This window comes from Planococcus citri, chromosome 4 (genome assembly GCF_950023065.1).
Source record: "Planococcus citri chromosome 4, ihPlaCitr1.1, whole genome shotgun sequence".
NCBI lineage: Eukaryota > Metazoa > Arthropoda > Insecta > Hemiptera > Pseudococcidae > Planococcus > Planococcus citri.
The window spans coordinates 31,095,331-31,109,774 of record NC_088680.1 but is presented as its reverse complement, the minus strand read 5'-3'; the positions used below and the strand labels follow the sequence as shown (position 1 = coordinate 31,109,774).

The window sequence follows — 14,444 nt, the reverse complement described above, 5'->3', positions numbered from 1 at the left end:
TATGCTCGCTCTCTCACGAATCACTCTTCTCATTTATTTTCGCGGTACACGAATAGGCTACGTATGAATACTGATGTATGTGTACAAAGATGATGACTTCAGAGAGACAAAACTAAATTTAAAATTGGTTTCCTCTTCAACCTTTCTGTTCTCAAGAAAGATCAGATGAACCGAATTTGAAAAACTTTTGTAGCACTTGTAATTTTTGATATGCAGGTTAGGGTAGGACGCAAAAAAGAGTTGGAGGATTTTGATACTCGCAGATTTCAGTGCAGACTTTCATTTTGAGTTCAATGTCACACTGACATTTTTCAGCTCAGCCGGTGCCTGTGGATATAGATCCTCAAAAAACAGGAATTTTCGAAAAAATTCGTGTTTTTTTTTTTTACTTTAATCCCTATTTAACCTACTGTGAGAAAAATGACCCAGTTCCAAAAAATATTATTTGAGATTATGCTGCAACCTATAAGCCATTGCTGTCAAAATCCAAAATCCAAGACTACTTTTAGGTTTCTACTAAGCGCTTGAAAATGTGCAAATTACATTATTTTTGGGCAAATTTCTTTTTAAAATATTTAACAGAAAATTTCTGAAGGGGGGGGGGGATATTTTGGAATTCAGCGGCGTCATTTAGGTTGGTAAAAAAAGTAGGCCTCGTATGTCAAATTTCGAAAAATAAACAAAATGGCTAAAACCAATTAAATTTATTCTTGGTATTAGCAACAGTGAGAGAACAAAAAATTGGCACCACTGTTCTCAAAAATATTCACCCGGGTTCAGAAGTACATATAGTAGGTATCTGTCTATAGGTATTTTAGCATAATCAATGCATACCTACCGATTCGAGGAGAAAATATTTTCAAAATTTATTTTACATATTTTTGTGTAATTTTAAACACATCTTGATATTCCAAGTGATTTTTTCCTATGGCCAAATTTCATCAAATCTTTATTCAATTTTTCAATTTTTTTTACGTGTTCTCATGTCATTTTTTAAAAAAAAAACATATTTTGCCAGATTTTGAGAAGTGTTGCTGCAGATTTATCAGTTGTTGGTAATTTTGAACATTTTCAACGTTTTCAACATTTTAATGGAATTTTTAAACATGTTTTTTGCCAAGTTTCTCCACATTCTCTCAAAATTTTTAACATTGGCTGGTTTTTTCGTGAGATTTTATTGCTTTTTAGGCACTTTTATGCCATTTCAACTCACTTTAACAAATTGTTCTATGTAATTTTTTGTGAATTTTTATTGATTCTGTATAAAATTTCATCAATTATTGATAGATAAACAATGAGTTTAGAGCTTTTTGGTGTGTTTTATACCATTTTACATACATTTCAACATTATTTTTAGCAATTTTTTGGAGCACTTAGGTAGCAATGTTTTATCAGTTTTTGATAATTTTTGATGATTTTAATGTTTTATTTTCATTTTTACTCTTTTTTTAGCACCTAGTTACTTTTTCACCATTTTAAATCTGTTTTTACGTTTTATGCAAATTTCACTAATAATTGCTAAATCTTGCTATTATAAATACCTACTTACCTACCTACTCATTTTGATAAAGTTGCTGAATAATGACAAATTTTGCTATTTTGATAGCTTTGGAAAATTTCAATTTTTTAAAAATTAATTCATATACTTAAGTATGTGTGTACTTACATCAAGAAATAGAAAAAAATGTTGACAAAATATTGAAAAATATTGTCAATAAACAAATTTTGACAACTTGGGAAAATTTTTCAAATTTCGCTTTTGAAAAAACTTTGTTGAATCACAGATTCTGTTAATTTTTGCTAAATTTAGCTAAATGTTAACTAACTGTAAGTTTGTCAAATTTGACAAGTTTTGTTAAAAATTTGATAAAAATTGGCAACTTTTATCAAGTTTTGACAAAGTTAGTTTGAAACATTTTAGTAAACTGACGAAAAACTTGGCAAAAGTTCTATAATTTTTAGCAATTTTGAACAAAAACGCTTCTCAAGTTCTTTAACATCATTTTAAACGTGTTTTTAACGATGTTTTATCCAATTTGGTTGTGAATTTTTGTGAATTTTGCTTAAATTTTATCAATAAGTAGGTTTGATACGTTTTTATGATTTTGGTGCTTTTCATCTCTTTTCATGTCATCTTAAGCAAATTTTATTTTAATGACTTTTTCAGAAATTTAATAAAGTTTCGCCAATTTTTTTTTATCAAATTGTGAAAATTTTCAATGTTTTTAATGCCTTTTTATAGTGTTTTTATGCCATTTTCACTTCATTTTCATGATTTTTGATGCAAATTGTGCTGAATTTTAACAATATTTTGCAATAATTTCATCAAATTTTCTGGTGATTTTCAAAATATTTTACTGATTTTTATTACTTACCTATAGTTAATTTTGAATCGTTTTACAATTTTAATAAATCATCCTGAATCTTTATTAGATTTGTAAATCTGAATGATTTTAATGCTTTTTCAAATGTTTATTGCTATTTCGTATGTTTTGTGCAGTTTTCAGTAGATTTCGCTAAATCTTGCTAAAAATATATCGGTTTTTGGTAGTTTTGAATAATTTTGAGATTTTAAGAATTTTTCAAAAAAATGTTACTTATTAGTTTTTGATCTTTTTAGTGATTTTAATGCGTTTTAAGTACATAGTTTCATGCTATTTTGATCATGTTTGGAAATTGAAAAAAAAAATTAGTGCTATTTAAAATGCTTTTATGACGTTATAATAATAGGTAACATGTTTTAATAAAGTTCTGTCAGATTTTATGCAATTTTGTTAATGATTTCAACCGCGCTTTTCACGTTTTTTTATGTCATTCAATTCGTACATCCTGGTCAAATTTTATCATCAATTTGGCATTGTTTTAATAAATGATATTTTTTAATTTATTTTTTTAAAAAAGATAAGTGTTTCTAAGTCAGTTTGTCAGTTTGGAGACATTTTCACGACGCTTCATGGAAATTTTGCTACTTTTTGTCAAATTTTGCTGAAATTTCATAAATTTTTGATACGTACCTAATTGATAATTTTAAATAATTTCAATTCGTTTTAATATTACATATTTTTTACGTTCATTTAAAGCAGTTTTTGATAATTTTTAATGGTTTTGATAACTTTTATTTTAACTCATTTTCAAGTTTTCAACATTCTAATCTTCCTTGACAAATTTTGTAAGAATTTCATCTTCAAGTGATTTTAATGTCAACACGTTCAAATTCCTTTCAAAATTTCTAGGTTAATGTACGATGATAATTGATAACTGATAAGGCTGTGGGGGAGGAGAGGAGTAGAGAATATATATAAATTTCTTCTCAACTCAGTTCTAAGGTCAAAACAAACCTTCTGTTCTATCTTCCTTCCTCTCTTCACCATCTCTCCCTCCATAAAATCATTTCTGGCGCACATAACTCTTTCGAAATCACTCAAATATGTACTATCTGGCTCGACGCCGCTGACTCGTCGGCAAAAAAGGTTCATTTCCGGGGATTATTCGCATGCAGAGCGATGGCAAATCCAGACATATGCGAAAGAGGAGCATAGGCGCGGCGCAGCGACGGCGTAGATGAGAGATGGGTTTTAGATAAATACTATAATTTCTTACGCTCGAGCTACATTAAAAAGCAATTTCGCGGATTTATATTTAATCGAAAACGCTGCATCGAATTATGTTCGAATGATGCTGCTCGCTTTTGCGAGTCTGTTCGGCAAACTTCGGCCCGGCCGTGGTACAGTCCGGTTATAATAACGTGGGACATGGACAGGGACAGTCGATCGAGCGACGAGGACGACGACGTGAATTATTAAACCATCGAATTGTTCAGCGCTAATAACGCGTCCGATGAATATTTAATGATTTTCCAAAACGAATATAGGGTATTCTGTACGTAGTAAATCGAGAAAGGGCACAGACAACCCCAAACACCTCGTTTACTTATGCGGTTCAATGCGTGTGATGTTGCTGGATGGGCAAATGGCGAATTCTTGGCAAAGGTTTAGGTCTGATTCTTTTCGCACGCCGAAGAAGTATACTCGTACTAAGACAGACGAGTACACCGATAACGTAATAAATAAGCTTTTACTTACAGTTCATGTCAATTTGTACGACAGACGATAATGGTTGGGTGCGGTTGTTGTTGGATGCTTGGCAGGTTAATTCTGTATGTAAATCTGAACGTCCTAATTTACCCAGCGATACTTGCAAGCTCGCAGTTTCCGCCAACGATGTAAACGTTTTATTGGCCAAAATTTTATCCTTCTTCATCCATACAACTTCGGGAGCTGGTTTAGCTGCGAACAGATAAATAAAAAAAAATGTATAACCAAATTAACCAAATGTACCGTAATAAAATACACAGCAGTAAAAAAAAAATAAGGACTTAAACTTTACACCGAACAGACGCGTTTTTCGAGGAGGGAACTCTTACTTTATCCTTCTCTCAGACTTATCTTATAGGTACTCCCAAAACGACCCACTCCAGTCATCTCATTTCGTACTTAATTGTAGTGTTAAACGTGTACAGCGTAGTTTAGAAAATCTTTCTACAGCTTTTTCTTCGCGTATAATACTTACTCCTTAAGCTATAAACTTTTTCACATTTCGCTGCCTCTTTCCACATGCAGCCTTATCGTAATCGTCGTCTTTTGCACCGCGACTTCACTTCGATCCCCCTTTCTTTTTTAGAATTCCTTCGCACGCCAGACATAAAGCCATGAACAAAGATGCTGCTCGTGCATCTCGAGGTTCGTCTCATCTTCGGCTGGTAATTCATCCCATTCTCCTTTTGGCTCTTTACAAGGGTATTAATTATTAAAATTGGCGTAAAAGGTGCCCCTCTTTCTATCGAGCTTCGTCTTAATGTGCACAGAAACGCAACAAAATGAAGAATACGACTAAACTTTTATTCCCACAATCGACTGTATACGAGATCTCGTCCCCTTTTTCGGCTTATTTTGCGATAAGAATTTAATACGAATTTATCAGCAAGTCGTATAGAATTTATAACGAAGTTTTTTATAACTCCTCGTTGCACGTTGTAAAACTCGTATACAAGAAGGGTAGGTAAATATAGAGTGAAAATAAAAATTAATATAGTGTCGAAGGGTGTAAGGATATACCTACCTATCATTATTCCATTTAATCGTCATAATCGTTCTACTTAATTGATAGGAAAATCGTTTGAAAGACGTTGGTACCTAATAAAAAGCACCCAAGTTTTAATAGGTATATGGCGTGATGTGACACTTGCAGCTTTTGAAAATGTTTTTTGATACATTTTGGAATTGTTTTAGCAATCGATCGTCTTATCTTTACCCCTTTTTCACCTTGTGCCAATTTCACACTCCAGTTGATTATATTCTTAATTTTAGAAGGGAGTTTTAATGAGGTGATTATGGAGAAATTATTTACAGCGAAATGAGATATTTTAACGAGCGAAATAAGAAACTTGATGACAATTCATCAAAGAGGGTTCGCTGATGAGATGGATTTTTTTCGTGCATTAGAAGTCCACGAAGCGTTGAAATTTTAAGTTTTGAGCTCCTCCTTGTAAAGTTCAATATCGGGAACGCTGATTCTGGTTCTGAAATTTGTTTGACCTCGAAATCAAAATCAAATCATTTACACGTGTTTTGAATACAGAGTTCAATATGGTTTTGATTGAAAGATTGAACAGATTCCAGAATCAAAATAAGCACACTTCAAAACAACTTTTGAATTTTTTTTTGAAAATTCAGTTTTGGCTTTAGGGTTGAACTGGATTCAATCAACGCACTCAAACAGACCCATCGAGAACCAATGCGGGCTCAAGTCAAATATAATTTCCTCCATTTCTAGGACAAAAATATATACAATGTTTTTAAGAGGGGATGAGGGAGGGGGCTCGACTCAAAAATTTTCAACTGATAGACGGAAAATATAGGAATTTTTCCAATTCATATCATATTCATATGACTTATAAACAATTTTCATTTTTGTATTTTTGTGAATTACTACCAAATAATTTTTACTTTGGTATTACTCGTGTCTGCAGGAAGTCTGTGCAAGATACAGCCTACACATCAACAGTACAAAAACAAAGATGATGATAATTGACAGGCTAACCAACAACTCGCCAGAGATCCAAGAAGTCGACAGAATCAAAGTTGTGAAGTGATTCTCCTACCTTGGATCCATCATTGAGAACACTAGCAGATATTAAGCTGAGATACAATAAAAGCTCATTATAAAGCTTTTCAAGGGACCAAAAAAAAGAGCGTTACAAGCCAAAGTCTCGTTTTAACACTGATGAGCGTAATACCACAAAGTCTGAAATGAAAAAATCTGAAATTTTACTTTGATTTTTAGGTCTGCTATGCATAATTATGTCAGCTTTACAAAACTGTTCTCCTCGGTCAAAATTTTCAGAAAGCCCTGCTTTTTTGTTTCAAATTTTCCAAAAAGTTATCAGTTGCTTACCAAAATTATGAAAAAATTTTTCTTTTCAATTTTCTTCTCATAGATTAAGTATGCAAAAAAGCTAGAACTACACTCTTTTGTGAAAACTGTAGATATCTGCCTTTTTTTTGTAAGAATTGTAATCAAGCTTCTATTAAAAGTTTGATAGGTATCAAAAAATCTTACTTTTTTGGCCAGAATTTAAAATAATTTTACTTGTTTGTATGAACTAAAACTGTCAAAAGTTAAAAAACAGATTTTTTGGGAAACTTGAAGGGCGAATTTGCCCGATATTGAAGCAGCAAGCAAGGGTGTTATCAGATAATTTGTTCAGGTATTTTTCAGTTACAGTTTTCAGAAAGTCGTTGATCGTTTCAATTTTGAGTTCGCGTTGTATTTGAGTATTCCGGCAAAACCATGGAGCGTTAGTGGCGATTCGACAAAACTTATTTTGGAATATTTGAAGTTTTTTCTTGTTTGTTTTGGAGGTACCGTACCACACTGGAGCCGCATTTATGTAAAAGTAAGACAAAGAATAGTCTTGTAGATTAGTAATGCTGTTTTGAGTTTCAAATGTGAACTTCTGTTGATTAGTGGGAAAAGTGTTTTGAGTTTGAAGTAGGTAGCTTTCATTTTCTGTGAGATGTGATATGTGAAAGTGAGTCGTTTGTCAAGGAATACTCCAAGATATTTAACGGCTTCATCACTCCATTCTATTGTAGCGTTTTCAATATTAATGTTTCTGGTAGGGTTGCAGTGGTCTCTCAGCGTGAAGATTTTTGTAACTGTTTTGTTTGGATTGAGTTCAAGTTTCCATGATTTTAGCCAGGAGTTGGTGGTGTTGATACTTTGTTCGAGATTGTCGATTGCACTGGAGAGATTATTACTTTGGGTGCATAAGCAGGTATCATCTGCAAATTGAAGAATTTCAGCATTTGATGAAGTTGTGATGTCGTTGCAGTAGATGTTGAAAAGCGTAGGGCTTAGAACAGCTCCTAAAAAAATTTTACTACAAAAGTTTTTTTTTTTTACTTTTTAAAAATCAAAACTGCAAAAAATGCAAAAAAAAAACTGTTGTTGGGGCAAAAATTGGTTTTTTGTTGTCAAAATTATAAAAAAGTGTGATTTTTCCTGAATTTTAGAGAGAACAGCAGAGGCAACAGAAATGCACGCAATCTGTTGCCGGTATCAAAAAGCTGTAACTGGTTGAGCAACTATAGGTAGCGGTGATTACGGAACTCAGGGTTGTAAAAACTTGGCTAGTAATGTATGAGCTACTTTGTAGATAGCGTAGAAAGCAACGGGAAACTACTACGTGGAAGCTCGAAACAACGTTGATTCCCTATAATAATCGCAGTGGCAATAGGCATTCACCTCACCCTATTAGGGTACTACAAAAATGCGATTTCCAATGTCCTGTAAAGGACAAGGAACCACGACGATGACGAGAGCGTTAAAACTCGATTTATAATCACTCATGAGGGTTATATCGTGATTAATTTTACATTAGTTTGAATGGGGTTGCCTAGGGACCACAGGAAATCACTTGGACAGCAAAAAGAACTAACGCATCAATACTGAGAGAAATTGGTGTGACCAAAAACAAACGACTATCTGCAGTGGTGCTTGATTCAATTCTGGAGTATATACTTTGGACGGGTCACAAGAGTAGATGCCATGGAGACAATATTTGTGTGCAAGGCAGAGTAGAAGGAGCCAGAGCAAAAGGATGATTGTTGACCTGGTGGAATAACTCCACCAGAGATGCCACTTATATTACTGATTGTTGATTGATTAATTTTTTCAAATCATCATTGTGATTATTGTGATATTGCAATGCCAACAACTTGTGATCTTTTTTGCAAGGATCGCTAATGTGCAACAAGAAATTCACACTAAAAACTGTGGGGAGGTTGTTGTGTTTAGAAGTAAGCTCCACCCATCAGTTTTGATATGCACAGTGGCTGATTTTTTGAATTCACTTCAGCAATTCTTGCAGAAAAGATCGCAAGTTTTTACTATTATTGTGATATCACAATAATCAAGATAGTGTATTCATTTATTCAATAAATCAATTCAATTACCTTGATATTTAATATCATTGGCATCCCTAGACTACATTTCAAAAGCAACAGGTTGAAAGTGCACATGACGGGGATCAGCTGTGTGCACTTACCCACAGGATTACATAACTGTAATGGTCACAATACTCCCACCTGGGGGTGATATGATATGAAGATGGTGATGATGATGATGACATCACGGGAAATCAATGGTAAATTACTGGTAATCTTCTTGGTATAACTGGTAATTTTATTTTTTTGGGTAAATTGCTAGTACATATTTTTTTTTTTGGTAAATTGCTGGTAATTTCTTTTTCTTTGGTAAATTGCTGGTGATTTTTTGTGGTAATTTACAGGTAAATTTTGGTAAATAACTAGTAAGTTTTAAATGATAGGTAATTTGTGGGGAATGGAATGACTCGTAATTTTTTATAGATTATGCATGTATCTGGTAAATTTTTGGTGCCTTCAATCCTTCATGCTAGTAATTTACTTAGATACTGATAAATTGAGGTACATTATTGGAAACTTTTGGTAAATTACTAGTGATTTTTGTGAAAAATTGGATCAATTTTCAATATTTTTCTCCACAAATAATATGATTTTATAATACTTTGTTTGACTTTTAAGAGCTTTAATAAAAAAAACGACCACTTGCGAACAATTTGAGTAAAAATTAAATACATCTATGTACTTTTAGATATCAAGTTCAACTTTTATTAAGAAAAAAATCAATGAATTGTTAGGTACCCATTTTCTCAGGCATTTGGTGTCTTTTTGAAAGCTCAGCCTTTTTGTTTTCTAGAGTTGAATGAGCGACATCGATGACTGATGAATGTTTTCTAATCATGGTTTCAAAAAGGATCACTTCGAAAATCTGTAATTTCGCTTAAAAGCGTCATATGTACCTAGAACTAAAATTTGAGATAATCGAGTATCTGCTTACAGTAAACTCAAATAAATCGTATTGCCAATCGAAGATATTCCACTCACAAATGCCACCACAGCCACATTATATAGGTACTTACCATATGGCACATTGGCAAAAAAAGAGAGAAAGAAAAAATAAGTTGAATTTAAATGCAATTTGCAGCGAGATTTCCACGTTGAGAAACTGTGTGTCGAGCCGTTCGCATTGTCGTCGCATCTCGTAGATAAAGAAGAAGCTTTTATACAGAGAATTAAGTCGTTTAGAAGAAACTGCATACGAACAGCTTTTAGAGCACAGTATTTGGCGAACGTCGTCGAATATCTATTCTACCTCCATCCCTCTTTCCCCCGTGTACGTATTTTGCCTACAATAAATGTGTAAGTGTATCGGCGGCATATATCGTGTATTTTGCAAGTTGGTATTTTTTTTCTTCTTCAATTCCAATATTCGTCGCATTTTACGTCGGCTTCGATTTATTATGCACGTTTTTCTTGGGCACAAAAACTGCATCGCGAGTACATAAATGCGGAAATCGTGTTTGTTTGCGAGATGATCGGGTCTTAAAACACAAGCTATATTGGGAGATTTGTTCATAAAAGTATTGTAACCGAAGGAAAAAAATCTCGTAATAACATTCAGAAAATTTTTAAAAACCACGACGCGCGGTTTGTTTGGAAGAATTTTCATCGCTACTTTTTTTTTGAGATTTTCGAAACTGTTTCCCAAGATGGAGCAAACATCTCGTCATAAGAACATCGGCCATTTTTTTACTTACAAATTAATTTTCTCAGCATACAATAGCTACTTGTTTTACTTAGCTCATAGGTAGAGTGAAGTAACACTGGTGCGTGTTAATTTGCATAAGCAATTTGCACACGTCCTCGTACACATTGGAGGCCACGTCAGCATCTGGTACGACTTTATTAACGCCGCAGCCTGCCTCTCGACCCAGTCACGAATATCAAAATTACATAGCTTTTTTGTAATTAAATCATACTCCGAGGGCAGCGAGATCGCGGCACAGGCGAGAAACATGATACTAATTCATCGAAAGCTTTACGTATTCCTGGCGCAGTACCCGCCAAATGAGCCCGGTCGACGGTTTTTTCACTCATTTCATTTCTCTCTCTTTCTCTCTCTCTTTGAGCCGTCGCACACACAAAGCACTTAGTGAGCCGGTACTTTTAATTAATAAAATCATTAAAAGAGAGCTTTGTTGTATCCAGAAAGTAACACGAGCGTGGTAGGTCTTTAGGTAGTATATGCAGCGGGCTTCCTCTTTTCTTATTTTGTTCATCGTCGAGCCACGTTTGGTTGTGAGAGTTCCGGTACATGATGGCGTTGTATGTACTAATTACCTACGTACTCGTACTTTCAGGGTGGGAGAAGGGGTGTAAGATTCATTAAAGATATAGTTAAGCTTTTCGATGCGCTTTCAGCCGACCGGATGTTTCGTTATGTAGATTGGAAAAGAGCGAGCTTTAACAAATGTGTAAATGCTGATGTAGTGTGTAAGTTTGTAGGGGTATGTCTGTATGTATTGAGTTATTGTACATAGTGAAGCTGAATTCAACGAGGTTTCCATACAGTATTCGTGTTTACGAGTAAAGGATAAATCGCCGAAATTAGTAAACAATTCAGCCTAATGAACTGTATTGTCTGGTTAATTAATGCTTTTTATTATTCGTTCACACGTATTTATGTGTTTATAGGTAGCGTTGAAATGTGCTCGAGAGATTGCGGATGTGGAAAACACGATGAAAACACAGGCTCGTGTTACATTTTGTTCGATGTGTTGTATCGAATGTGCATTTTAAAAAAATGAAAAGTAATAACCAGAAAAGAACCCCCATGAATCCTAAATGGAACGAAACAGGACCACAGAAACACCCGTTTTCAAATTTTTATACATTTTTCGAATTTTGACGAATTTTTTGAAATTTGGATCAGGAGAGTGTATATGTAATGCTCATTTTTCTCATAAATATCATTACCTATTTTTAAAAAAAACACATTATTATGGAGAGCAAAATATTTCTGGTGATTGTCATTTTTGAGAAATGAGGCAATTTCCTCCCAAACTTCAATCTGACCTTTCTATCCCTGACTACTACGTCTCTCTTTCACAACAAGCACATTAGATATTTTAAAAAAATTTACAAAACTATCGTATGAATAGACATATTTTCTTCACATTCTAACAGCAAATAAAAAAGAAAAAGGAAATAACTAGGTCCAACAGAAAAAGAATGGAAAACAAAATCACACACATCCAACTACAGGGATGAAAACAATTGTGAAAATCTTTACTTCAAGAGCAGCGCTGACGGAGTTATAAATCTGTAAGATTTACACAAAACTCGCTAGCAGGTACTGAAGATGGGGAAATGTCATCGCAGAGACACCAGACCAGAGAGAACGATGCGTTCTAAACCAATTTCTATTTTATGGGATTATCGTAATGCGATGTGGCTTTAAAGAAGTGAAGAAAAAGAAGACGGCGAAAAAAATCGTTTATCCTGTTTGTCTACCTCCTACGTACATGTTTCAGTTACCGAACAACATATTTGAAACTGTTCTTCATTCATAAGCACTCAAAAGAGAAAATCTTTAGAGAAGAAAATCTAAAATTGGTTAGTGTATTTTAAAATCTACTTCCTCCACCCCCCCCCCCCCAACGACTACAATCATTTTCCAGCCGATCTAGGTCCTGCAGCAAAAATGGATTTTTCTCAAACATTTTCAAATCGATCCAGAAAGCGTTACAATCAAATTCTGCAGCTGAAAATTTAATCTTATTAAACATTCAATATTCAGTGCGAAGCGACGGGCTGAAGAAAGGTAATTGTTCACAGGTTATGACTTTAATTTTTTTTTTTTGAAATCCCAAGCCCCGAATTTGGTAAAAAATCGAGTAGGTAATTTATCAAAATTTTTCCTCTTTCTATAAGACTCTAATTGAAATTTTCGCTTTTTCGTACTTCCTTTATGAAAAAAAGTCCTCATTTTTTGATTTCCTTCAAGTCCAAACTACCCTTCTCGGTCTCCTTAGTTGAAAAAAAAATTAATAAAAAATGAAAAAAATGCAATTTACCCAAAAATAAACAATCATCATTTCAAGGAAAACCTCCCCCAGCTCCAAGCTGTTTGTGCTTCTTTGTCTAGAGCCCCCTCAAATGGAAAAATTAAGAAAAATTGGTTCAATTGAAAAGGTCGATTCGCTGCTGGGTTAGCATTTTAAATCGCCTTGTTTTAAAAAAAGAAAATTTTCTCTCGCTCAATCCTCCAAATAATAAAGAAAAAAAACAAGAATTGAGAATGAGTCAAAGTCGGTTCACTTCTGGGTTCGCAAAAATCCTTTCTCAAGCCTCCAAATTATTTTGATCAACTTATTATGAAGACTCCCTTAAGTTGGAAAATTTTCAAAAATGGAATTCGTCCGAGTCAATAACTTTTCTTTGGGAAATTTCCTGTTTATTAGTCAAATTCCTTCCAAGTAGCCCCTCCTCTCTCTAGAAAAAACATCTCTTGGTCTTCCAAAACAATGTTGGTCTCTTTGTATAGAGACACTCATTTAAGGTCAGAATCCCCCTGAACAAAAAAATGCAAACAAAAAAACCTCTCTTATAGCCTTCAAGTTGTTCTCTTAGTTAGTATAGAGCCACCATAAGCTGGAAGAGATTTTTGAAAATTTCCCATTCATGTGCCAAATTTTAGACAAAACCCCTTTCAAGAAAAAAAATTGCTCAACAGTGTTAATCTCTTGAATTCCATGAAAAAAAAATGAAAAATTCAAGTCTGTAAATGCATTGAAAATTTTTCATTTCTGATCATTATTTTTTTCATATTCATTTATTTTTTCTAAAAACAGTTTTGAAAAAATTCTTTGTCGGTACTAAAGTTGTTTTTTTTTTGTATGAAGTCTCTCAAAGTTGGAAAAAATCTCTAAGAAATGGAAGGGAACAGGTAAATCAAAGCTGATAAAAAATGTTTGAAAAAGTTTCATTTCCCGTCAGAATCCTTTTAAATACTTAACTCACTTTACAAGAAAATCTCTCTCTCGACTTCTACCATACGAGAATTTTAGATTTTTTTCAACTTTGCAGAGGGACTCCACACATGAGAACCAATTTGCGTTGGATGAACCTGAGAATTTTTTTTGATTTTCCTGAAGGGTTATTCAGAAGGATTCTGACCAGAGATGAACAATTTTCAACACTTTTTACAAACTAAATTCAGTTTTAATAAAATAGTTGTTTCCAATTTAATGACGTGGCTCCTAAGTAAAAGTAACTTGGTGGAGGGTTCCTGAAAAAAGGTTATTTGGAAGAATTTTTACGCAGAAATGAAACATTTTTAATTTTTTTGAAGATTTTGATTTATTTTATTTTTTTAAAAATTTTCAAACTTGGGAAAGGGATTCATACAAAGACACCAAAATAGATTGGGGGACTATTAAGAGAGTTGTTTTTTCTCGCAAAGTGGATTAACAATTATTAGAAGAGTTCTGACACAGAAATGGAAATTTCCTGGATAAATTGGATTTATTTTTTTTTCAATTTTGAGGGCTTCCAGCACGACTTCATTTCAAGTATGTAGGAGGACAAAAATCTCATAGAATTTTTTCCTCATAAAAACCAAACTTGAAGAGGAAGATTAAAAACAGAAAAAAAAAATCAAAAAAAAATTCGTAAGCTGAGAGTCACTCTAACTACACATACCGTAAGACAAATTAAATTCGAGATGCCAAAACAGAGAGCAAAAAAAGCACCTCAAACCTCACACGTGTTGCTTCTCATATAGGTATTTTAATAAAAAGCAATTTCGCAGATGTGTATTGTGTATATAGGTACGCCAAGCCGTAAACAAAAACAACATTCATCTCTTGAAGCCAAAGGTGTATATTTTATTACCGACTATACGAACGAAAAACACTGTAGCATATTATTTTTCATCATCACGTGTACGAGTATGCGAGTAGAAGTACCATAAGTACATTCTATGTCGTATACGACTAA

At 33.6% G+C, this 14,444-nt stretch overlaps 1 protein-coding gene across 1 annotated transcript in view; it reads right to left on the bottom strand.

Annotated features, from left to right (window-relative positions):
* Positions 1-14,444, bottom strand: part of LOC135845811 (hemicentin-1-like) — a 972,708-nt gene that overhangs the window by 104,396 nt on the left and 853,868 nt on the right. Inside the window, exon 5 of the mRNA XM_065364649.1 lies at positions 4,083-4,286. Within this exon, the coding sequence (XP_065220721.1) occupies positions 4,083-4,286 (204 nt within the window). The remainder of the gene's footprint in view (positions 1-4,082; positions 4,287-14,444) is intronic.